Source organism: Phyllostomus discolor, chromosome 1 (assembly GCF_004126475.2).
Source record: "Phyllostomus discolor isolate MPI-MPIP mPhyDis1 chromosome 1, mPhyDis1.pri.v3, whole genome shotgun sequence".
NCBI classification, from domain to species: Eukaryota; Metazoa; Chordata; class Mammalia; order Chiroptera; family Phyllostomidae; genus Phyllostomus; species Phyllostomus discolor.
In genome coordinates, this window is record NC_040903.2 from 29,791,178 (window position 1) to 29,815,770 (window position 24,593).

The 24,593-nt window shown below is 43.2% G+C and overlaps 1 protein-coding gene across 3 annotated transcripts in view; it reads right to left on the minus strand.

Annotated features, from left to right (window-relative positions):
* Nucleotides 1-24,593, minus strand: part of TEC (tec protein tyrosine kinase) — a 111,428-nt gene that overhangs the window by 16,949 nt on the left and 69,886 nt on the right. For all 3 annotated transcript variants that reach the window (XM_036020228.1, XM_036020231.1, XM_028508059.2), the window contains 7 exons: nucleotides 20,110-20,214; nucleotides 12,976-13,057; nucleotides 12,177-12,305; nucleotides 10,377-10,417; nucleotides 9,306-9,481; nucleotides 5,181-5,246; nucleotides 1,906-1,960 (listed from right to left, as the gene is read on the minus strand). In XM_036020228.1, coding sequence (XP_035876121.1) covers nucleotides 1,906-1,960; nucleotides 5,181-5,246; nucleotides 9,306-9,481; nucleotides 10,377-10,417; nucleotides 12,177-12,305; nucleotides 12,976-13,057; nucleotides 20,110-20,214 — 654 coding nt within the window. The remainder of the gene's footprint in view (nucleotides 1-1,905; nucleotides 1,961-5,180; nucleotides 5,247-9,305; nucleotides 9,482-10,376; nucleotides 10,418-12,176; nucleotides 12,306-12,975; nucleotides 13,058-20,109; nucleotides 20,215-24,593) is intronic.

The following is a 24,593-nucleotide window of genomic DNA, read 5'->3' on the forward strand; positions in this document are numbered from 1 at the left end:
GCCCGACAAGACCCTGACTTGGTGGTAACAAGCAGGAGACAAAATGAGAAAGTATGAGTTTAAGAGACTGGGAACCATTAGGAAGTAAAATAGCTAGGTCATAAAAGCCAAGAACTATAGAGAGCATCTTTTTATCCAACCCCTCACCTTATAAATGAAAAAATAGACTTTCAAAGTCACCACTAGACTTGGGTCACTCAGCCCACTATAGCATCCTTGATACATTTTACCCTTTTATTTCTTTTTAAAAAATGTAAGAATTTCAGCACATTTATTTCTAATGGCAACTAGACACTTTATTAAAACTTTATTTCTATTGTGTAGTTATCGTGTAGTTGTAACAAACTGAAATGCTTGGTCTCTCTGACTCCGCCTTGTTGAAACCTGTGCTGTTCCCACGGCCTTCGGCTCTCAGCTTCCGCTTTGTCTCACCTGTGGACGGCTCATCACGGGAAGAACGCTGCTAGCACCTGAGTGTTACAAAAGCAGCCCCTCCCATTTCTCCTTCCTTTGACACAAAAGAAGTCTGAACTCTGTACTTTCTTAAGATGGATTTGAGGACTGGTCTCCCATCTTCTCGGTAGGTGCCTCTCAACCAATAAATCTTTCCTTTCTCCAAATTCTGGGGTTTTGAGTTTGGGCCTTTCAAAGCGTCAGGCACACAGACTTTGAATCAGTAACATACTATTGATGTTAATTATTTTAAAACAAATAACTTCAAGCAGAATGGGGAAACACATTTTAATACTATAGCGAATGATAAATCAGTAAGAAAGTAAGGAAAACGTTCCCCAGGTATAGCTATTACCTATGGCTATGGGTTTAACCTATTGTGAAAAGCTTGTTGGGAATCCCCACTCACCCCCAGTACTTCAGACGTGACCTTATTTGGAGACTTACAGAAGTAATGAAGTTCAAATGGGATCATTAAGGGTAGGCCCTACTCCAGTATGACTGCAGTCCTTATAAAAGGGAAATATTGACCCAGAGACAGACATATACAGGGTGAGAAGGAGAGAGGCCTGAAACAGACCCCTCCCTCACAGCCCTCAGAGGCTGGCATCCTCATTTCAGACTTCTTCCTCTAGAACTATGACACAATAAATTTCTACTGTTTAAGTCACTCAGTGTGTGGTGGTGCTTTGTCACAGCAGCCCCAGGAAACTAATACACTAGTTTCACTTTTGAATGATTAAGAAGGCAAGTCCACTGTTGGGAATATATTCTAAGAACCCTGAAACACCAGTCCAAGAGAACCTATGCACCCCAATGTTCACAGCAGCACAATTTACAATAGCCAAGTGCTAGAAGCAACCTAAGTGCCCATCAGTAAATGAGTGGATCAAAAAACTATGGTACATTTACACAATGGAATACTACACAGCAGAAAGAAAGAAGGAGCTCCTACCCTTTGCGACAGCATAGATGGAACTGGAGAGCATTATGCTAAGTGAAATAAGTCAGGTGGTGAAAGACAAATACCATATGATCTCACCTATAAGTGGAACCTAATCAACAAAACAAACAAGCAAGCAGAATATAACCAGAGACACTGAAATAAAGAACAAACTGACAGTAAACAGAGGGGAGGGGGAGGGGGATAACAGGGGGAGGAAGGGGAAGGGTCATCAAGGAACATGTATAAAGGACCCATGGACAAAGCCAAAGGGGGGTACGACTGAAGGTGGGAGGTGGGGGTGCGTGGGGCAGGAGAGAGAGGTGGGTGGAAAATGGAAACTTGAACAACAATAAAATATTGTTAAAAAGAAATTAAAAAAGAAAACAAAACCCTGCATTTATATTATAGTGCTTTTTTTAGACTTTAGGAACTGAGGCACATGAAATTACTAGATTCACTGCAATTAACTTGTGCTGATAGCAAACCCAAGAAGCAAATATACTCACTTCACTTCTGAGGAGTTGTTCTGCTTTGCTTCTGTTCATATTTCTGCAATACCATCTGAACAGAAAAGATACATTTAAGACCTCAGGTTTCTTAAATTATATTTTATTCTTCTTAGAATTAACAAGATAATATTTCTCATTAATAACATATACAATAAATAAGAACACAACATAACTCATAATCTCAGTGATACAGACAACCACTAGTAACATTTAAAGTATATACTTCCAGATATTTTCTTCCCATATTGTTAGGAAGACACATGTATGCCAACATTCCTATGTTTTACTGAAGTAGGATCAAAATATACTTGCTGTATCATAACCTGAATTTTTCATATAATTGCATGATTGACATCTTTGCAAAGCAATATAGTCCTATGTATCATGGTATGGATGTGCCATAATTTATTTAAGCTATTCTTCTTTATTTACCATAAAAATCATTTTCAATTTTTCACTATTATAATAAAGCAAGAATATATTTTACTCCACAGACTCAAACATGCAACAGGAAATGCTACTTTACGTTGTTGTCTTTAATCCAATTAAATCTTATCCCAAGCCCCCGTCTCCCCAATAGGCAGTAGATTGTATGTCAACTCATCGTGAAGGCTTCCCCACTGAATTTCAGCAAGCATCAAAAGGAACAGAGCAAAGCAGAAGAGCAGACCTACTAGGTCTTCCAGACTCACTGGTTCTAGCACAGCCCCAAGCCCTGGAGGTCACCAGAGGCTCTACTGCAGGAATCCCACCATGGCCAAGCAGCAGGACGCACCCTCCTACAAGGTCCTGCCACCACTCAGTGCCACAACGCCAAGCGCCTGCTGATCTGTGTCCCTTATTTACCCCTGGGAAATCTTTCCTAAGGAAATATGGATACTGCCATCACCACCTCATCCTCAGAGTTGCTCCACTTTCCCTGCTTCCCCAGCCAATCTCTCCCTGGGATTACAGCTGACCCTTGAACAGCAGGAGTTAGAAGTGCGGACACACACCTCCACCCTCCCATCAATCGGAGTATCACTTTGCCCCAAAACTTAATTACAATAGCCTACTGCTGATCAGAAGCCTTACGAATAACAGAAACCATTTTTCAATCATTTTTTAAAAGGTATAAATGAAGAAAAATAGAAACGAACCAATCAACCAACTATCAACCTTTGCTGGTTCTCTCTCGTCTGGCCCTTGCCAGCTATACCTCGGACCCAACGCCTCCTCCTAGACTTTTTCCTGTTCAAGGGCCCCCTCACTCCTGTCACCTCCTTCCTATAACATCTTTCCATCGAGAACATCTTACTGACCATCACGATGATCCCACTTTCTTTCCTGCAGCAGTTCCTCTGATCACTTCCTCCTGAAACTGTGACCTGGGTGTGGAGGTCAGAACTAGGCACTGAGAGCCCAGACCAGGTACCAACAGGCCCGGGAGCTCAGGCCTGGCAATCCTGAGTCCCGCCCCGTGGATAGGGATGCTGCCTGGGCCCCCAGACTTGAACAAACAGCAGGAGAACTCTTGATTCAACAGCCGGCAAAAGGCTTTTTAACCTTGGAAACATTTAACATGTGTTACAGGACAGACAATAGCAAAACACACCACAAACCACAGAGTGGAAAGACGGCAGGAGAAGAAGGGGAACTCTGGCTGGCACCCTGAGAACAGGTTTTCCCTTCCTCATCCAGCTGGGCATGGCCCCAGGCCATGTGGAAGCCCCGACCTCTGGCACACAGCCGGGGGACTCCCACACTGGAGACCGCACACAACAAGGTCACTTAGTCACACACAGGGGGAGGGGCATCCCTGTGAGGAAGAAAATTTCCAAACTGAGATATATCCAAAAACTCATGGCAGTGAATCACAAACGTCACAAAATCCTTCTTTGTAATGCCATGAGTCATAAGGGAGTTCTCACATTTAGACTGAGGATTATCTGGTCTGAAGCGCACCCCTCCCTAAATCATCAGTTAGTATGTTCTCAGATCACTTTACAGTCAGGTCCACATTTTCCCCTTTCAGGTCTTCCCTCAGCCTAAGGATTTGGCTACATTTTCCAAAAATATCATTTAAAAACAGAAACATTGTTGTATTTACATATTTTTATACGCTCACCTACTAATAAACAGCCCTGAGGGATCATACGACTAAGGGCTGTGACCTTCGAACCTGCTCATCCTTTTCTAGATTGTTAAGGTCTATTCACGTTACAAGAAGTGACACAGACAGAGGAAACAACTTTTCATTGTTGTTGTCGGAGGTGGTGGTCGTGTTTTTGAAGAAGTGAATGGAAACATCAGTCCATCTCCTCAGAATGACCACAGAAGAGTATCTGATATATGGGAGCCTCTCATGGGAGCCTGGCTACTCACAATGAGCAAGCCCATTGCTTCTCTTGAACGCAATTTGACAGCATGCGTTAGGAATCTTAGCAAGCTCCTAACTAGCCTTTAGTCAGTACACAGATTTCTAGAGATCTGGTTTAAGACAATAAGCAGGAAGAGGGTCATTCCCGTTTTTTTTTTTTACATACAAAGATGCCCATACAACATCATGTCACACAAACAAGAAAATGATCACGTAAATTACAGCACATCCATGTGCCACATGCCTGGTTGTACCCCCTAAGGCCTAGCACAGTACGTGACATATGCTAAGTTCTCAGGAAATATTTGATGAATTTATGACTGAATGAAATATAACATAGTCATGAAAGTGTTTCTGAAGAATATTTAATAGCACGAGGAAATAGACTCATAACATTTTCTTAAGTGGAATAAACAGAATATAAAATAGTATATACAGCATGATTGTTTCAAAAACAATCTTTTCAAAAAAGATTGAAGGAAAATATATTAATGTTGGCAAAGATCAATTCTATTTTATTTATGAGTAGTTTTTCTTAGTAACTTTGTAATATTTTCAAACAATTTTAAAATACTCATCATATATTATCATACTTGGAAAAAATCAAACAATATGCTGATTTCTTGAATAAATGAACAATGGCCTGTATTTTTAAGCCAGCTACACTGTGATTTGCTTAAAATAAATTTAATTGTGTTGCTTGTACAAGTCCATTTACACAACAGTACCTTCAGGTAAAGTGTATTATAGAAACTAGTTCTCTTTTACAGCCTAGAGAACTGGGTTAAGGATACATTAGTGCCACCTTCTAAAGTTAATGAAAGATATCCTTTAATCTCCAAAATTCCTTATATAACTAGGAAAATAAAACCTTTTCTGGTTTTCCACATTCACAAAATAAACATTTACTTACTCATATTGATCTAAGTTGTTTGATTTCTTTCCTGTTACATAATTACTTGGGATATATCCTTCACTCCTAGAAATGAGAAAAATACTTTAGGTAAATTAAAATTATCTTACTGAGAGGTTACTAGAAGAAAAATTATTGTCTTCTTGAAATAATTAAAGTATAATATCACCGAAAGTGGCCTAAAGCTTTAGGCGATAGTAAGGAAGACTAGCTGACTGCCAATAATTCAATGTATCTACAGCATCTGACCCATTACCAAGTACTTCCTCATTTGGTCCTCACAAAAATTTGGAGATAGGCAAGCATTGTTGTATCCACTTTCTGGTGGGGAATCCAAGGCTTAGAAAGATTTAGAGACTTTCTCAAGGCCCCAGAGCTAGCCAGCAACAAGGCCCACATCCGATGTCTTCTCTGAACTTGCGATGAGAGCCCTTTCCAACATTCCATGGTGCCTCTCCTGAATTTGGAATTTCTTGGGATGTTTTAAAGAAACAATTACTTAAGAAAAGTTAAAGTGTTGGGTAAAAACACCCACCACTCCAACATCTCAGCATCCACATACGGCATTATTTCCTAGAGGGCGGTTCTTCACATTTACATCAACATCATCACGGGCAATTGTTAAAAAGGTATTTTCTCGGGTCATACCCCAAGAGATCTGAATTGAGAAGGCTTATGTGAGGCCAAGAAATCTTTGAGTTTTACCCCATGTGACTCTTATGCACATTGCAGTTTAAGAAGCAGCCCTGGCTGGTGTGGCTCAGTGGACTGAGCGCCAACCTGCAAACCAAAAGTTCTCTGGTTTGATTCCCAGTCGGGCACATGCCTGGGTTACGGGCCAGATCCCCAGTTGGGAGCGTGCAAAAGGCAGCTGATTAATGTTTCTCTCACACATTGATATTTCTTCCCCTCTCTTTCTCCATCCTTTTCCCTCTCTCCGAAAATAAATAAATAAAATATTTTTTTTTAAAAAGAAGCATTCACAATGGGTGGCATCTTGGTAGAAGCCAAGATTTTTCACATGAAAGAGATACACATATAAAATTTTAAAATTGAGTAAAAAACTTTGTGACCTTCAGTGTGAATTTGAACTATCAGCGAGAACCCCCATGTACGCACACGGAGGGCACACGCAGCTCTGCTGCCCCGGGGAAGACCGAGAAGCAGTGACACACGAGTCGGCGCTAGAGCGCCAGCACCCCGGCTGCTGTCCCTCAGCACCATTTCTTACTACGAGGAGCCAGCAGTCCTTGGAAAAATGGCAAAGTGCAGGTTTGGCCAGAAAAATTCTAAGATGAACTTGAGCCATTTTATTTTATCCAGAAAGCAAGGAAGCTCGGAAAGACTAAAGAGCTCCCCCAACCAAAAACAGCCCCCACTGACCAAAGATGGGACAAATCAAGCAAAAATAATAATGACTGCAATGGATTGAGCATCCATATATATATATAAGCATCCATAATGACACTTAAAAAATATTGGTTATCCATAATAACACTAAAAAAAATATTGGTTATCATTGTTATTGCCAGCAGAAGCTCAGTCATTAACTCACTATTTTGAAAATTGGTAAAAGAATCAAAAATGTATCTTGCCTTTGCTGCATAAGATAAACAAATTGGTTGATGAGTCAGTTCTTCTTCAGGGAATTAATAAATGCAGACAGAATGACTATTTAAAAATCATCATTTTACACTGAAATAGAGGACAGACTGACAGTGACCAGAGGGGAGAGGAGAGGAATTTCAGGGCAGAATGGGAAGGGTTCACAGGAACAAATTTAAAGGACACATGGACAAAAGCTAGGGGGAGGGTGGTAATGGGAGGGAAGTGGGGAGGGTTGCGTAGGTGGGCTGGAATGGGAGTAAAAGAGAGAAAACTGTACTTGAACAATGATTAAAATTTAAAAAATCATCATTTTGCAATTCCTAATGAAATAATGGACCTAAGTGATGATCACTGATGGAAGCCCAAATCCTCAGGTGAAACACACACTGACGAAGGGCTTCACGATGGCGGGATAGGGCTGGCACCTGACCACTGAGGAAGCTTCACATCATTAGAAGTGGGGCAATCAGGTATCAGCTTCTAATGTGACCGAGCCCCTAGATTACAGTTTACAGGAAATACAGGACATGAAGACATATTAAATGACACCTTGTGGCAGCAATTAGCTTAACCTAGAGGGTGGCTCACTTCGTATGGTAAATGACCTGGTTACATCAATAAATCAAAATTGAAAAGAAGGATAGTGACTGTTGTAGAATAAAAGAGAGACATAAAAGACACAGCAAGCAAAACACATGTGGGGACCTTGTTTTAATCTTGACTGAAGTGTAGAAATATATACTGGAGATGATGGAGGGAACCTGAGGTTATGTAATCAGCACCACCTTCAGACCTGGGCCAGGGGGACCCTGCTCTGACCACAGACTCTCAAGAGCGTGCCAAATCCCACGTCCTTGCAGCCTCTGAGCAGCCAGACTATCATCTCAGTCATCAAGACCCCAGGATTCTCTGCCACTGCCAGGGCCTACACAGGTCTTTCCACGGGGCTCATCCTCTGATAGCAAAGTACACTGGTCATGTGCACCCCCTTCCAAGCCCAGGTCTTGGGGTGGCCAAGTTGGCGGGGCAGAGGGGGTGGCTTTTGCAAACGATGTGAACAGACCTTGAATGTAGGGCTGGGAGACCCACAAGGTGCAAGTGAGATGGAGCCCCGAGGGAGGAAACAGGAAAAGGAGGAGGGCCGGGAGACGGCCCTCAGTGCGCGGTCACGTTCCGGCGCAAGCTCACCCTCGAACCTGGCCTTCCCCATCATTTCGAAGGTACGTTTGACAAGTTGGAGGATAAATCACATTTTATGTATTGGTTCGTTAGCTTGGCTTGTAACTTCTAAATATTTTGATGCATGGTATGTGGGCTTTCATGTGTACTCTTCTACCAGTCCTGAAAATGACAGGGAAAGTCTACAGATGATGTTTTTAAAAATTATTGTTAAGGGCGATAATGACACGGTGGTTATTTTTTAAAAAGTGTTAGCAGTTAGATGCAGAAGTGAAGTGACCTGATGATTTGGATTTACTTTTCAGTACCCTGGAAAAAAACAAGGGGGAGGACTGGTAAGTGAAACCTGGCAAAACACCGGTTGTTTTTTGAAGTCATGACAAGTGGCTCTGTTGTATTATTATGTACTTCTGTGGACTCCTGAAAATTTCTATAATAAAAAATAAAAAGCAATCTTCTACAGTGCTTGGTGAAGGAGAGCAGTGACAACCTCTTGTAAACACAGAATGGCAGGTTAAGGGTTCCCAAGGGGGAAACAATGCAGAGAGAGAGAACCAACCCTTGGGCGATGCACCCGCTGCTGAGGAGAGAGCCAGAGAGGGCGCTGCCCACCCCAGAGCCTCCCACGGCGGCAGCTGCCCCCCAAGTGAACTGAGGAACAGAGAAGGGGAACTGCGGGTGGGACAGGGCGGTGAGAGAGCAGACTTGGAGGGAGGGTGTGCTCCGGGCAGGACAAAACGTCCCCCTCTTCTTATCCGTGGGAACGCAGAATATGAACAGGTTTGTATTTCCAAGTAAGCAGAGCACAGTTTTCTGAATGAAACCTAAAAGATCCTCATCCCCTATGCTTATTCATATTTACCCCTTATTTACCCATAATGACACTGAAATAACTATTTCCTTTACATCCTAAATTATCTTATATAAATAGTGCTTGCTGTTTTCATTCCTTGAACATGTGTGGATGTATTTATACACACAGGCACATATATATAGTCTCTCTCTCTATCAGAAAAAACAAGTATTATTTACTTACCTCAGGGGGTAAAAACATAAATTGCAATTTTCCTCAAGATCAAAATAATCCAGCTAAACATATAATGGATAGGAAAAGAAACCAGTGTAATGTTTTCTAGTCTCTGGAAAGAAGTGGCTGATCCATTTACATTGATTGCATCACTCACAGGAATACGTTGTGTTACTGCAAAGTAACAGTGCGGACTTTGATCTACGGCCAGTCAAAACAGCCTCACTCCATGCAAGTTACAGATTATCCTGTTCTCAGCACTGAACCCCCTCCATCCCCCCGTGTGCCACACACAGAGAGGGAGCACTTACCCATACTTGTCTCTTGCTTTCCACCAATGAGCATCATTCTTTTCTAATACGATATACTCCTGGCCCCTCTCCAATCTGAGATCATGTGCTTCTGTCGCGTAGAAATCATACATAGCTACCACTATTTCTTCACTGTTATCTTCTTCTTCCAGTGGAATTGGTGGGGGAGGCCTTCGCTAAGAAAGAGAGAGAGCATGTGAAAGTTTGGGCTTCTGTTTGTGTGAAGTAAAACACTACGTGATTCGCACATCACCACAGATGACAGCAGAAACCACAAGTCTGCCCAATGTAATCTGGTGAGCCCTCCCCTGGGTCTGATGCTGCTGGACCTCTCATGGGTTTCAGAACATAGGACATGAGTCAAAGCTGTCTTTAAACATCGAGAGGCTTCTGCTCAGGGTCAGGGGTAGCTTTCCAGGGAGAGGGAAGGGTAGTGAGGGAGCGAAAACCACGAGGACTAGAGACCCATCACTCAAACAGCCTGCAACGGGGAAAACACACCACAGAGTGGAGGCTTTTATCAGGTCCCCTCCCACTCAAAGGAATGTGCATGTCTTTGTGCTTACTGCACGCAAGGCACACACTTAGTACCTCTCACACTCTTTCTCAGTGATCCTTAATACTGATCCCACGAGGCAGAGTATATAACTCCCCGTTTACCACTGAGGAAGACAAGGGTGTAAGGAACCCACTCAAAGTCACTCATATCAGATTCACGTTGGATCAGGTCCTGTCTGGGTCCAAAGCACTAGTGTTCTCCATCAGAGAACACCCCCACTCTTCAAGGGTACATCATTAAATCAGTGAAGTCACTCTTCTGTTATCATACTGTGTTTTTAAGACCAAAATATTCCTTTGAAGTCCCGCAGGCAAAATGCCAGGTGATAGCAGGGGCCCCAAGGATAATATTTGATACATTTAATATTACTTGACAGATAAAAAATCAAATCAGCTACAGCATAGCTGTTTCTGATATGATGGGGGCGAAGGGAGGAGCAAACAGCATCACCTGAGTGAATATAAACATACTCAATAAACTGTAAGTGCTTCCCAAAGTCAAAGGCCACCTACCTTCTTTGTTTCTGGAGCTGGAGGTAGTGCTTTTCTGATACCTGAAAATGACAACAACAGAAACAGGTCAAAATGCCATCTCCCGACAACTTTAAGGCAAAGTGAAAAGGAACACAAAAGCAGGAAGTCTGCCTCTCTCACTCTGGGGCATGTTGCTTGTATCACTATTTATAACAGAATTTTAAAAGGCTGTTGAAGTCGGTTTGTATTTCTGTCTTTCTGCACAGGCTGTAAATGCCACAGGGAGACAAGGGTGTAAGGAACCCACTCAAAGTCACTCATATCAGATTCATGTTGGATCAGGTCCTGTCTGGGATGGGGGCCACACCTGATTCTTTGTACACAAGCGGGACTACATCAAACTAAAAAGCTTCCCGCTCAGCCCAGGAAACTGTCATCAAAATGGAAAGGCAGCCTATGGAAGGGGAGGAAATGTTTGCAAACCACCTATCTAATAAGGGGTTAACATCCAAAATGTACAAGGAACTCATATAACTCAGTAGCAATAAAGTAATAATAATAATAATAATAATAATAATAATAATAATGGACAAAGAAGCAGAAGACATTTTTCCAAAGAAAATATACGAATGGCTAGCAGGTATATAAAAAGGTGTCAACATCACTAACCATTAGGGAAATGCAAATCAAAACTATGATGAGATGTCACCTCATATCTATTAGAATGGCTGTTATCAAAAACGCAAGTGATCGCAAATGCTGGTGAGGGTATGGGGAAGAGGGAACCCTCAGGCACTACTGGTAGGAATGTCAGCTGGTACAGCCACTATGGAAAACAGTATGGAGGTTCCTCAAGAAAATAAAAAACAGGCCAACCCTGTGACCCAGCAACCCCACTTCTGGGTATGCACATGAAGGAAGTGAAGTCAGTACCTTGAAAAGACAGCTGCACCCCCGTCTTCGTTGCAGCCTTGTTCGCAATAGCCAAGATAGCCATAGAGACAGAGATAGAGACAGAGATAAAGACAGAGACGGAGAATGGAGTATTATTCAGCCTTAAAACAAGAAGGAAACTTTGTCATGTGAACATGGATGAACTTGGAGAGTATTATGAAAAGTGAAATAAGCCAGACAGAGAAAGACAAATACCACATGGTATCACTTGTATATGCAATCTTAAAAAAAAAAAACAAAACTCAAACTCACAGAAACAAAGAGGAGATAAGTGGACGCCAGGGGCTTGGGTAGGAAAATAGAGTTGGGTAGGGTTGGCAAAGGGTACAAACTTTCAACTGTCAGATGAACAAGGCCGGAGGGTCTAATGTACACACGGTGACTATAATGGACAACTCTGCAGCGTTTACATGGAAGTTACTAAGAGAATACAACTGAAATGTTCTCACCAATACACAAAAACGGTAAACATGTGAGGTGTTAACTCAATGGGAGGAATCCTTTTACAATGAGTAAGTACATCAAACCATCACCCCGTACATTTTAAATAGCCTACAATTTCATATGTCAATTATTCCTCAATAAAGTTGGAAAAAAAAGCTGATGATGGTGCCATATTAGGCTCATACTTTTTAACAGTCATTTTTAGCAGGCTTCCACATTGTGATAAAAGGTTCCCAAAATTTATTAGAACCTCTGATTCCATTAAATGGTGCACCTGCTAATTAAATACAATTATTCTTACAAAATACACATATACAATATTTATGCTGCGCTAGAAAGTGTGAGGGCCATACTTAACCAACATCAAAATCAAAATCATGTCACTTTCTCATTATACCAATGATATAAACAGTGTAATTATAAAATAAAATGAATACTTACTACTCTCAAGAAGATTATATTTTTCACATCCAGGTGCTAGTTTTTCAGTTTGTCTACAACACTGATAACTTCCATCTGCCCAAAATTTAGGATGGTATTTAATCATTATATTGTTGTTGTTCTTTATTTCTGGAATTCATAAACACATTAAATGATTAGTGAAACAAAGCAGAGATAATGACATTTCCTAAATAACACTATCACCCTTTATTTCTCAGATACCATATTTATTACGAGAATACCCTCCTAGCACCAGACAACCCAGCATTCAGAAACTCATGTGTTGCTCTTTTGCCTCCTTTTTTTGGTGTGACATCCTTGTTAGCAGAGGGACTCTCGGCTACACTGTAATGGATCGGCAAATAAATCAGCCCGCCACCGTTTTGCTCTGTAGAAGAAGCCAAGTGGACTGTATGGGACAAATCACCTATTTAAACACTTGAAGCACAAGTCAACTCATCCATGCCAACTGTTGACTACGCTGGCAACTTCTTAGAAAATACCAAACCCTGTTACCATAAAAGCCCAGAGCTTTATCATCTCCAAAGGTATCACGCAATACATGAAAGCCTGCTTTTCTTAGAAACTATGTGTATATCACTAGAAGGAATCAGATTATAAAAAAGGGAGTTGTCTTCAATATGTATCATTTAGAGGAACAGCATATCTTTGGAGAAGCTCTTATTATATATTAAAAGATTATAACTGCAAGATATATTAGCTGTGTTCCTGTTTTAGTAATAACAATGTTCTATCTTAAAATTATGTACAGATTATGATTTTATTATAGGAGTTTTACCTTCTTTTAACTTCTTCACCCACTGGTCCCTGCTGTATGCACTAGGTGCAAAGATGTAAAGTGTGTTGGCATCATGAACAACCTAAAAGAAAAGAGAAGACGGAGCTGATGAGAAACACGCAGACACAGCACTTGGTCTAGCACAGAGCTCCTGGGACCACAGACCCCAGTGAATGATTCTGAAATAACTGAATAAAAGTCAATTACTTTGCATCAAAGAACCTAGATTCCTGCCTTGCAAAACACACCTATTCATGCCAACATTGACTAGGATATACATTTTGCGAAGGACAGTGTTTATAGAAGAAAAATTATACAGAGGCCAGAACGCTTCACTAGTCTGTATTTCCTGTGACCTAGTTAACTGAAGCTCCTTAGGGAAACCTGGTGTAACAGGGATTATTCTAATCTAGTATTTTCCTGAATAATATATAGATAAATCAACTACTCTTTCAGCACTCTTATACCTTCCTTTGCTACTGTAAATAATGGCAGTAGTTAACTATTAGGCATTGACTACCCTAACTCTACAGTATGTGCTTTACAAATCTTAATTCAAGGACCCTACCATCAAGGTATGGGTATTTTACAGAGGCGGAGACTAAGGCCCACTCACAGAGCCTCTGCTCCTGTAGAACTGCAGGGGGCACCGCTCACAAAGAATGCACTGCAAATGGTGCCCTGTGCCACTTAACCTGCCTTAAGCATCATCGTTGGGCTGGTATTCCAGGCGGCCACGATCCTGATCCCAAAGCCCAAATGTTTAACCACAGTGCCTCTTGTAGAGGTAACACCGGTCGAGGAACTAAATAGTCTTAATATTCATAGTTTTAGGATTAATAATCAAATTAAATCTGGGAGACTAACCCAATAATTTTATCTTTGGTCTTTCACAAGGCAGAAGCACCTTGATTGTCTCAAAAATGTGTACGGCTAGAACCCTCCCTTCCCCACGTCAACAGACACTGGAGTGAACACGAATAACTCTTTCACTGATAAGTGGCTATTCCTAGCCATCTTCAATAGATCATTCCTTCCCATTCATTTCAATCAAATAAATGCAGTCTAACAGCCATGGGAACACCATAGAACAAGTAGTGTCATATTTCATTCAGTGATTCATTCATCACACCAGCATTCTGCTGAAACTATAGAGATACAAAAATATATCCAACATGAAGCCTATTTTCTAGACATGTATGGAAGAAATACTCCATAACAAGACAAAGTGAGACGTGGTAGAGAGGTGAAGATACAGCACTAAGAGAGATGTGGGGATGTACGCTGTCTCATTTTGGTCCACGATTTTCACAGCTGTGATACTGCTATTTACAAGAAATACCTGTTTGGTTTTCATCCTGGTTCCTGGCACAGAAATCCTAAAACCCTTGGAATATCCTGTGCTCTGTGAAAAAGGTGTCTTTTGTTGTGCTAATGAGAGACTTTGGAAAACACCTAAGGATGGGGGCAGGTTGCCAGTGGAGCCAACCTTGCGGTGAGAGGGTTGGAACTTCCAGTCCCTCCACCTCACCTCACCCCGCCCCACCCCCTCCAGGGAGGAGAAGGGGACTAGAGATTGAGTTCAACCACCAATGGCCAACGATGCCATCAATCATGCCTCTGTAATGAAGCCTCCATCAAAACCCTAGAAAGAGAGGGTTTGGAGGGCTCCTGGTTAATCAATGTGGAGATCTGGGGAGAGCAGTGCACCTGGAGGGGGCCTGGAAGCTCTGAACCCCTTCCCCATACCTTGTCCTGTGCATCTCTTCCCTCTGGCTGTTCCTGAGTTTGCCCTTTTATAATAAATGGGTGACCTAGGAAGCAGAATATTTCTCAGACTCCTGTGAGCTACTCTCGCTAATTATTCAAACCCGAGGAGGAGAAGGGGCACCTCTGCTCTATGGGCAGCAGGAGATCAGAAGCACAGGCGATAGCCTGGAGCTGCAACTGGCATCTGAAGAGGGGCCAGTCTTGTGAGACTGAGCCCTTCACCTGTGGAACTGATGCTGTCTTTGGTTAGATGGTGCTAGAACTGAAATGAAATGTAGAACACCCAGCTGGTGTCAGGAAATTATTTGGTGGTGTGTTAAAACACACACACTTTGGAACTGGGTGTCAGAATCTTAACACCTTTATCCAGGTCCATCACTGTAATCAACCCTGTACATAAAAATTAGGTGGAAATGCACCATGAAACATTGTGAATTGACACCAGGGTATCTGGAAAGAACTGCTAGGACTCTGAACCTTCCAGAAACCTGGGCGCATCATAATAATTCATGACAATAATTTATTTTACTAAGTCTTTACATCAGGCTAAGCCTTGACAACCCTCGTTTAATCTACATGGCAGCCCATGTCTCCATTAGCAATGGGATCCTCCTTTTCCAGGTAAGAAAACCAAAGCAGGTGAGATCAATTCATCTGAGTAGGACCTGTTTGACCCCCAAAGGCTCTTCTTCTTCGTGTTTCCTCCAAGCCCCTTCCTGGTGCCCCCTGACTGTTTCCCTGCTAGAGTCCGCCTTTTCGGGCTCCAGTCTAATTTCTCAAAACTCACCTCATGTCACTCCTGGGAGCCTATAGCTTCATTCAAGTTTGATAAAGACAAGCTCATCAGTAGAGAACTCACCCAAACACAGAGTTCTGGCAGCTAAGACTAGATCTGTTACCTAGCTAACTGGGGACATTCATACTTCTAGGAAAAATGTCTAGAGATAGCACTCTCGACCCAGATAAAAAACATGAATTTGGTATCTCATGCAAGGTGGTGGGCGAGCTATCTGGGGTCCAGTATCCTTCTCTCAGCAAGCCCTGGACACGCCTGGAGGCCACTTTCCGTGCCATCCACGTGACAGCTGACGGTGACAGAGTGCATGCAGGCAGCCACGTTTCTCACGTGCCTGTCTGCTGCTGAGTCATCCTAGCACAGCGGAGGTTGGCAGGGGAGGGAGGAGCTTTGCCAACCTCGAGGCACAGGAGCCATTTGAACAAGGAGGAAACGTACTCTCCCTTAGCAACACTCCTACTTAGTACTCACCCTCCAATCTATTTATATCTTCATTCATTTATTCAAGGGACCTTTATTGACAATGTGTCTAAAGGCTGTTAGGCAGATCTGGGTTCAAAATTCAGGGGGGAAAGGCCACCTCCTGGGGATTCCCCAGTGGCGTCAGAAGACTCAGCTAAGGAAGCAGCTGGCTCTTCCTTCCATGTTCTCTGTTCCTTCCTAGAGCTAAAATATGCTGAGGCAAGAAGCAACCTCCTTTGGAAATGTCTACTTCTACTTTTTTCTTTTCTTTTCTTTTCTTTTCTTTTTTGCCTTGCATCTGCACATAATGCAAACTCTCACTGTAATGATGTGAAACTAGAACCCAAACTTTAAGCTATACTTAAGTTATAATAAGAGAATATTCTTCATCTTTTAAATATTGCTGGTTTAAATTACACAGTTAAAGTTCAAGTTGACTTCCTCTTAATTTTTAAGATGCCTTTTGAACTTTTCTTGTATTTTTTCATCTCAGCAATTAAAAATGGGTTTGGCATGGAATGCTTTCTGTTCTCCTATTTTCCTCATCATTCTAAAAACCAGATGTCTGGATCAGATCTCTCTCTCGGACAGTGAAATTTCTACTTCTGGGTCTTGCCTCATGAGAGCCATAGTTCCCCACAACCACCTGCCACCCCACATGTCTAACAGCATCAGGAGTGTAGTAGGAGTGGGTTTCTGCTATACGTCAAACAAAATTACACACCTACTTAATACACTTAATCAAGAACAAGATTTAAATGAGGCTTACTTCTCGATCTGAGGTAGCTGTGGTATTATCAGTAGTAGTGACAGCAGGAACAATAACAATAACAGTAACTACACTCACTGTGTATTAAACTATTTATATATCACCTTAGTCATCACAACAACCCTAGGGAGTGGGTACTATCATCATTACTATTCCTGTTTTTCAGAAGAGGACACAGACATAAAGCACTTAAGTGACTTGTACAAGGTCACAGAGCCCATCAGTGGTGAATCAGGAGGTGTGGCCTCAGAGTTGCCTCTTTAAGCACCATATTATCCCTGCTCTTCATGAAAAGAAAAATGCTAAATATAAAATGAGGAATTGGGAAAAGGACATTAAATGTAGTCCTTCTTCCTATTGTATTGTTGCCACTATAGTGAAAATAATCCAGACGTGGCGTCAAAGCTTGAATACCCTACTTTATTACTTTCAGGTCATCTTAATGCCCCAACTGGTAAACGTTTATTTCAGATGCAATTGATAAATTCACAGTAGCAATGAAAAACAACCAACATCTCCACTGTGGTACTATGTTGAAAAGATTTTTGCAACTTTCCCCTTAGTACGTGAGACCATAGCCATGGCTAAAAGGCGATCTGCACTGGGCATGTCAATCAGTCAAAAGAAAGCATAAAAATGTCCTCAACCAGAGAAGGGGGTGGTGCGGTGCTGGAGAGGGGTCCTGGGCCGTCTGCTGCAAGGTCTGGAAGACTAGGGTCCAGCTCTGGACTCCTCATTCTCACGGCACATGCGTACCATGAGCCTGCAGAGAGTGCCACGGATGGGCTCAGGAGCCACGCTGATCCTCCTGGGGTATGACTGTGCGTTCCATGGAAGTTTTTCATTAGAAAAATAACCCTGGACATGTCATTGAACATCTGTGAACCGCAGTTTCCTGTCATAAATGGGAACAGTGTATTTACCTCCCTTATATAACAGGATCATCGTGAAGGAAAACATGAAATAACAACCTTTTCAAAAGGTGCAGTGCACCTTGCCCTGGCTGGCGTAGCTCAGTGAATTGAGTGGGGGCTGCGAACCACAGTGTTGCAGGTTTGATTCCCAGTCAGGGTACATGCCTGGGTTGCAGGCCATGACCTCCAGCAACTACACATTGATGTTTCTCTCTTTCTCTCTCTCTCTCTCCCTCCCTCTCTCTCTCTCTCTCTCTCCCCCCTCCCTTCCTTCCCTCTCTATAAATAAATAAATAAATACATACGTAAAATCTTAGGGAAAAAAATAAAATTAAAAAAGTGCACCTTAGGCTCTGTACAATGCTAATATTATATTTTGCATCCCAAGCAGCCTTTTAATATCATTTCTGTCTGAGTGGCTCACTCCTGCCCCTTCTCAGCTTCTCAACTTCACAGAAGACATCCCATCCCACTTTCTTCTTTTTTTTTATTAACTAAATTTATTGGGGTGACATTGGTTTGCAAAACCTTACAGGTTTCGAGTGTACAACTCAATCTCAGTCTCTACTCCTTCTCCTAACTGCCCTGGGATAAATCTGAATAATAGCAAGTTAGGTCTGGGGCTCAGCAAAACAAGAATAAGATAATGTTTCAAGGAAGACTTAAAGAGTTCACAAAGAAAAGCAATTACTGTTAAACTGCAGATGAACCTGAAAGGCAACTACCATGTGATTCGGCAGCCCCACTTCTGGGTGTTTATGTGAAGGGGATGAAATCTGGCTCTCTCTGGAGACACCTCTGCACTGCCACATTCACTGCAGCATCGTTTGCAATAGCCAACAGATGAAAACAACCTAAACGTCCACTGACGGATGAATGGACAAGGAAAATGGGTTGTGTCCGTATCCAATGGAAGATTATTCAGCTTCAAAAGGAAAGAAGGAAATCCTGTGATTCTTGACAACATGGATGAACCCAGAAGACATTATGCTAAGTGAAATAAGCCAGACACAGAAATATAAATACTGTATGACCTCACGGATGTGTGGAATTTAAACTAGTCAAACTCATAGTGGCAGAGAACAGAACAGTGGCAGTCAGGGGCTAGGGGATGGGACAATAAGGAAATATTAGTCCAAGGGTACTGTGATAGGAAGTTAGACGGACATTAACAGGGAGAGGACAATGAGCCAGGAAAGCCCTGGTGCCTGGCAACAGGCAAAAGTGGGAAAACAAGGACCTTGCCCTCAGAGTAATCTTTCCTCCCCTAGCGTGTCTCTGGTCAGTCATGCAGTTTAGTGCCCCTGACCTTTCATATTGCTCGTCATGCGGTTTAGACCCTCCTCTGACCTCTCCTCCCCGGGCATGTTGTCAGTCATGCAGGTTTGACTGCCTTGGACGAGGAACCAACAAGGGAGCCAGAGAGCAGCCATAAGCATTAAGCCCCCAGGACAGTGAGGTTCTGACCCACGTCAAATACATCTGGGCCTCAGTTGTGTTTCAGCTCCAGGCCCAGAAAAGCCGCAACACCAGACAAACGACACCACGGCTGACCTCAGAACCAGCTACACTGACAAATGACACCCTGCCCTGACACCAGCCAGTCAGAGACCATGGCCCTGTAAGGACACACAGGGAAAGCTGATGAATATTCTATTAGAATCCGCCCCTGAGACCTTCAGATGAGTGCCCTTAAGACAGAGGACCCAGTGCCTCTCTGTGGGGAGCACACTCTCACCTTTCCCACACCTATCCCCCGCACCCTCCCCCAACACACACGTTTTCCTCGCTTCTCTCTTTCTCCTAAGTTCTGAGGGCCCCTTCTTTTGCTTCTGTAACTTGTTTCCTGAGCCCATGTCTGCTGCGGCTCACTCTGTGACTTTCCACATAAACTTTCTCTTCTAGTTTGGGTCTTGGCCCTGAATTCTCTCTTAGCCAGAACTCAAAGCACTGAGGGTGCTGAACTGAGATCAGATCTGACTCTGCCCATCTAACGCCTGCTGCCCTACTGGCCGCCAGCAGTTTCCAGTGTTCCAGTCACGCAGGAGGAGAGTTCCGGAGACCTGAGGCACAGCGTGGCAGCTACAGTTACCCACACCGTACTATATGCTTGAAATTTGCCAGGAAGGTACAAATGAAGTGCTTTCACCACAAAAAGAAAAAAGAAAATGGTAACTGCGGAAGCAAGGGATATGTTAATCACTTGATTGTGGTGATCATTTCACAATGCATACACATACCCAATGCCAAGGTTTTACACCCTAAATACATGCAATTCCTAGCTGTAGATTTCATACCTCAATAAAGCTGGTTTTTTTTTTATTTCAAAACAACCACTGAAGCAAGGACAGGGAACTGTAACGGCAAATAATAAGCATGACTAAAAGCCAGAATTACATTGCTATGAGAACACTCCAGCTCACCTGAAACGGGTATTTATTTTGGCAGGGAATGGCACCGTCATCATTCTTCACTATTTCCACACACTTTATTTTTGAAACATCAATAAATCCCTTTCTGTATTTTTTCTGTTAAAAGAAAAAAAAAGGATAACGATTACAATCGTAAGTATGCAAAAGTGTTACTAATGGTAACATTTACTAATGAAATCACTGACTCATTATATTACAACTTCCTTAATAATTATCTAAACCACATCTCCCTTTATGGCTAAAATTGTTCAAAGCACTAACACTGTGAGTACTATAATGAAAATAATTAAGCCTTTTAATCTCGAAAGACGAAATGGTTCTGTCCTTGCTTCCCAAAGCTCTGGAACAGAGATGTGGGCGCCCTCAAGCTGTCACATCCAACACACACGCTTTGACCCACATCCTCACTTCTTCACCTTCTCGATGATGGCCCCCCAAGAGAGCATCAGAGACCAAGCCAAGCAGAACTCCGTGCACGCAGCTGCAGGTGCAGACGCCCACCAGTCTCCGCTTCCCCTCCAGCACACGGAGCCTGGAGGACACAAGGCGGCCTCAGCGCGGTCGGTCACGTAAAGCCTCCCTCCACGCAGACTCTTACTGAATGCTCTGCGTTCTTCCCTGCTGCCTTCCCTCCCTGTGCAGAGCTGATCTGCCCGCAGCAGATAACTAATGACAGATCAAGACACCCCCCAAACCATTCCCACCACTGAGAACACTCCACCGTGAGTAACCTCACGTTTGAAAATTTATCCCAGGAAAAAAATCTAAAGGAATACACAGGTACATGTGCAAAGATAACTGGATATATTTTAGCCAATACAAATATTACAAACACAAAGTAGAAGTAAAAAAATGTTTGCTGAACAATATTCACTGATACATGCCACACAGGAAGCTGTGTAAAGACTAAGGCAACTCAGGGGATGGGGTAAATATTCAAGATAAAGAACAGAAGAAAAAATAGATAAATGAAAGCATGTAGCATTCAGGGTGACCCGGCCATTCCCTCACCCAGTCATTTAAAATTGCTTCATCTAATGGTATGATATTCCCCTCTGGCCACAACCTTTGCCACCCCCTGCTCCCACGAACCCGCTCTGCATCCTCACCATCACCACAGGACTTTCAGACCCGCCACCTGTCCTAGGCCATCAGCCCCCGTCTGACTAGACTGCCCTGGATGGACGTCATTTCACCAGTGGATCTGTCCCCTTCCCTCCCCTCTCCTCTTCTTCCTCCCCACCCCCCCACACCTAACCCATACACCCCTTGACAGCTCTGCCAGCCCTCAGTTCTAGTCATGCCTCCCCTGACCCTGCAGACCTGGCTACAGAAGGTCCAAAACCAATACTGTCTTCTTGCTGCTTAGCCAGACCTTCAGCCCTACATCTCGGTTCTTCTGTGCATCTCTATGGAAAGAACCTGGTGGCCTCCGTGGGGCTACAAATCTTTCCCATTCCCCTCACCACAGGGGACAACTGTTCCACTGCTTTAGGGAGAAGAAAGTAGCCATTCCACAGGCACACCTCCAAATTCTTCCTTCTCCCAGTCAAAAGCACTCTAAGATTTACCCTTTTCTCTTCTCTTTCATTGTGCCTCTAAGAGATCGTTAAAAGGACAAAACAGTTAAGATACTATCGTTGGCACTTAACAAAAGTCATTTCATTTTACGTTCACAGAATTCCCCTCACTTGACAGATGAGGGAACTGCAGCTCAGAGAGTTTAAACACATTGCCCAAGGACCCCAACTGACCCCAAAGCCAACTAGGATGCCCCAGGGGCAAGCAGGTGACGGAATTAATGGAGCCCAGTTCCCAAGGGGGCAACAGGGATTCTGAGCATGGACCGAGCTTCAGTCAGGAGAGGGAGAGGCACATGCTCTCCAGATGAGCTCTTCCGAGGCATTCGCTTCCCCTGCCTACAGTCACACTCCCTCGCGTCCACGCCAAGAGCCCTTCTTCTGGCCCTGCTACCGCCCTCACTCCCCTCTTCCCTTCCTGACAGAAAGCATGATGACACCCTCGGCCTTTCATTTCCGTCCCGCCCACTCATCCTCCACCACTTGCTGTCTCCTCCCCACCTCACCACAGCCTGCTGAAGCCGTTCTCAGAAACATCACCAGTGAGCAAACCCAACCCCCTGTGCTCAGTCGTCTTCTGCTCAGACCTTTATGAGGCGTCTGGGAGTGCTGACCCTCTCTCCTCCCTCACTGGCCTTGACTTTGGGTCATCCCGGGTTTCCTTCTCTCCCTTCCCCTCAGTTTCCCACAGAACAACAGCTGCCCTGTGTTGTCACCGTGTCAAGGAGTACGCAGAGTCCAGGTCGGCGAAGCTCGTGTTCTAAGCACACAGTCCAAGTAGCGTGGCATTTAACCCTCACAGCCACTCTGTGAGGTAAGCTTCCCTGGACACTCTTTACAGGGGGAAGAAGCTAAAATTAAGCAACTTTCCCAAGTTTACTTGTGGGGGAGGCACAGTATTTACTATATAGGGTGAGGCAAAAGTAGGCTTACAGTTGTTAGTGTATGAAACACAGAGTTTACTCTTTTAGTATTATTTATTAATTATTCTATTATTTTCCATACAAAACAACCGTAAACTTTTTGTCTTACCCTGTATAAAATAGTAAGCATCATATATTTAAACAGACACTAAGAGAATACAGGGGAACTGAGGCTCAAATGACAATGTGGGCAGAGAAATTCCTATGTATGACAGGGAAAGAGCGAACAGCACCCATGGAGAAAAGCATATTCTAGAATGACCTCAGTTGTCTCATCTGTAAAATGGAAATAATAACAGTATCTACTTCACACTTACTATTACAGAGCTATGAGAATTACATGAGTTAGAATTTGCAAAATGCTTAGAAGAGTGTCTGGCCTCGAGTGTGATATATGTGTTTGCTACATAAAGTAAATAAGTAGCAAAAAAAGTGAGTGCGGCTGATGCACAGGCTGCACAGGGCAGGACAGAAAGGTGATCGGGGTCAACTGGCAAGGAACCTGCAGCACTGTGCTAAAGGGTCTGGCCAGACAGGGCCCCCCACCCTGTTCCCAGGGTCTGCACCAGTTCATGAGGTGAAGAAAGTGCCAGAACACCTTCCTCCTATTAACAAGTCACACTGTAGAAGCTTTAGAAAATACTACCAGCAAAAGAGAATTAAATGACCCTTAATCCCCAACCCTGGAGAAAATCATGGTGGACATCATGGAGTTCGTCCAGACATGGCTCTGGGTCATTTATCACCCACCAGCTCTCCTAGCCCTGGAGCAGCGACTGTATATGGTCTGCTCCTAAGACGCCCATCTCCACCCACCGTCTAACTGACCTGTTAGATGCAGGTCAGTCGATATGGAAAAGTTGGGGATGACCTGTATATTGACTTTACTTACACCCCTTAAATTCATGGTCTGTGATGTATAATCTATTCATGTACCATAGTAATATTTGGGCTTATTGATCTGACTATCTTGCTATAAAGTTTGCACATACAAGTTCAAATTTGGGTTCCTCATTTATTCCATTACCTATTCCACCAGCAAACAGTGATGAGACCCCAGGTGCAGTAGCTTCAAAGTTCTGGAAGGAAGAGGTCTGTGGGTCTCCCTGAGAGGATTTCGCTACAGCACGGTGGGTGGAAGGGTTAGAGTGGATGATTTATAATCCAGTAACGATAAGGCAGCAGACATATGGTGTGCTGCGGAGGGGGAGTGCGTGGGCAGGAGCAGCTGGACAAGTTTCAGGGAGAAAGTGAGAGTTTGGTTTTTAGAGGATAAGTAGGAGAGTGTCCTGTAGATAAAGTGAAGAAGAGTTCCAAGCAGGAAAGAAAAAAGAAAAAAGCACTGACTTAGGGAACAGAAAGAAATTCATTGTGGCTGCAGCTCCGAGTGGGCCAAGAAGAAATATCCAAGTTCATTATTTTTTTCATGTGAAGTTTCTCTTCTATTTTTATCATCTTCATCCTGCCCACTAGACTAAAAATCACAATTAAGCTGAGACTTCCTCTTACTCATCTTTGAATCCTCCAAGCTGAGAGGACTGGTTGGCACCTAGTAGGTGTTTATTAAACAGTGTGGTGAGCCAGTCTGCAAAGCACCAGGAGTGATGTTATGTGTGTGTGCGCACAGGATCTACATGTCTTTTGTACACTTCACAAAGCTTCGGATCCTGGCCCCCAGCAAGTCTTACAAGGTATACGGTTTTCCTTCAATTTCTGGAATACTAAATTAACAAAATTAAAAATTTAAATACAGACAAATATCCAGGGCTTTCCCAAGGTGAATTTGAGAAGTCAGTTGTTAATTTTCAGGACATCCTCATTTCCACAGTCCACACCCTTCTTCCTAGGTGTCCTGCGTCCCCATTATGCACAGTGAAAGACACACCAGAATTTTCCTCCACATCGTAAATGACCCCTCCCTGTTCCCCATCACAACTTTCATCCCTAGTGGGGCAATCCCCAGTTGCCTGCC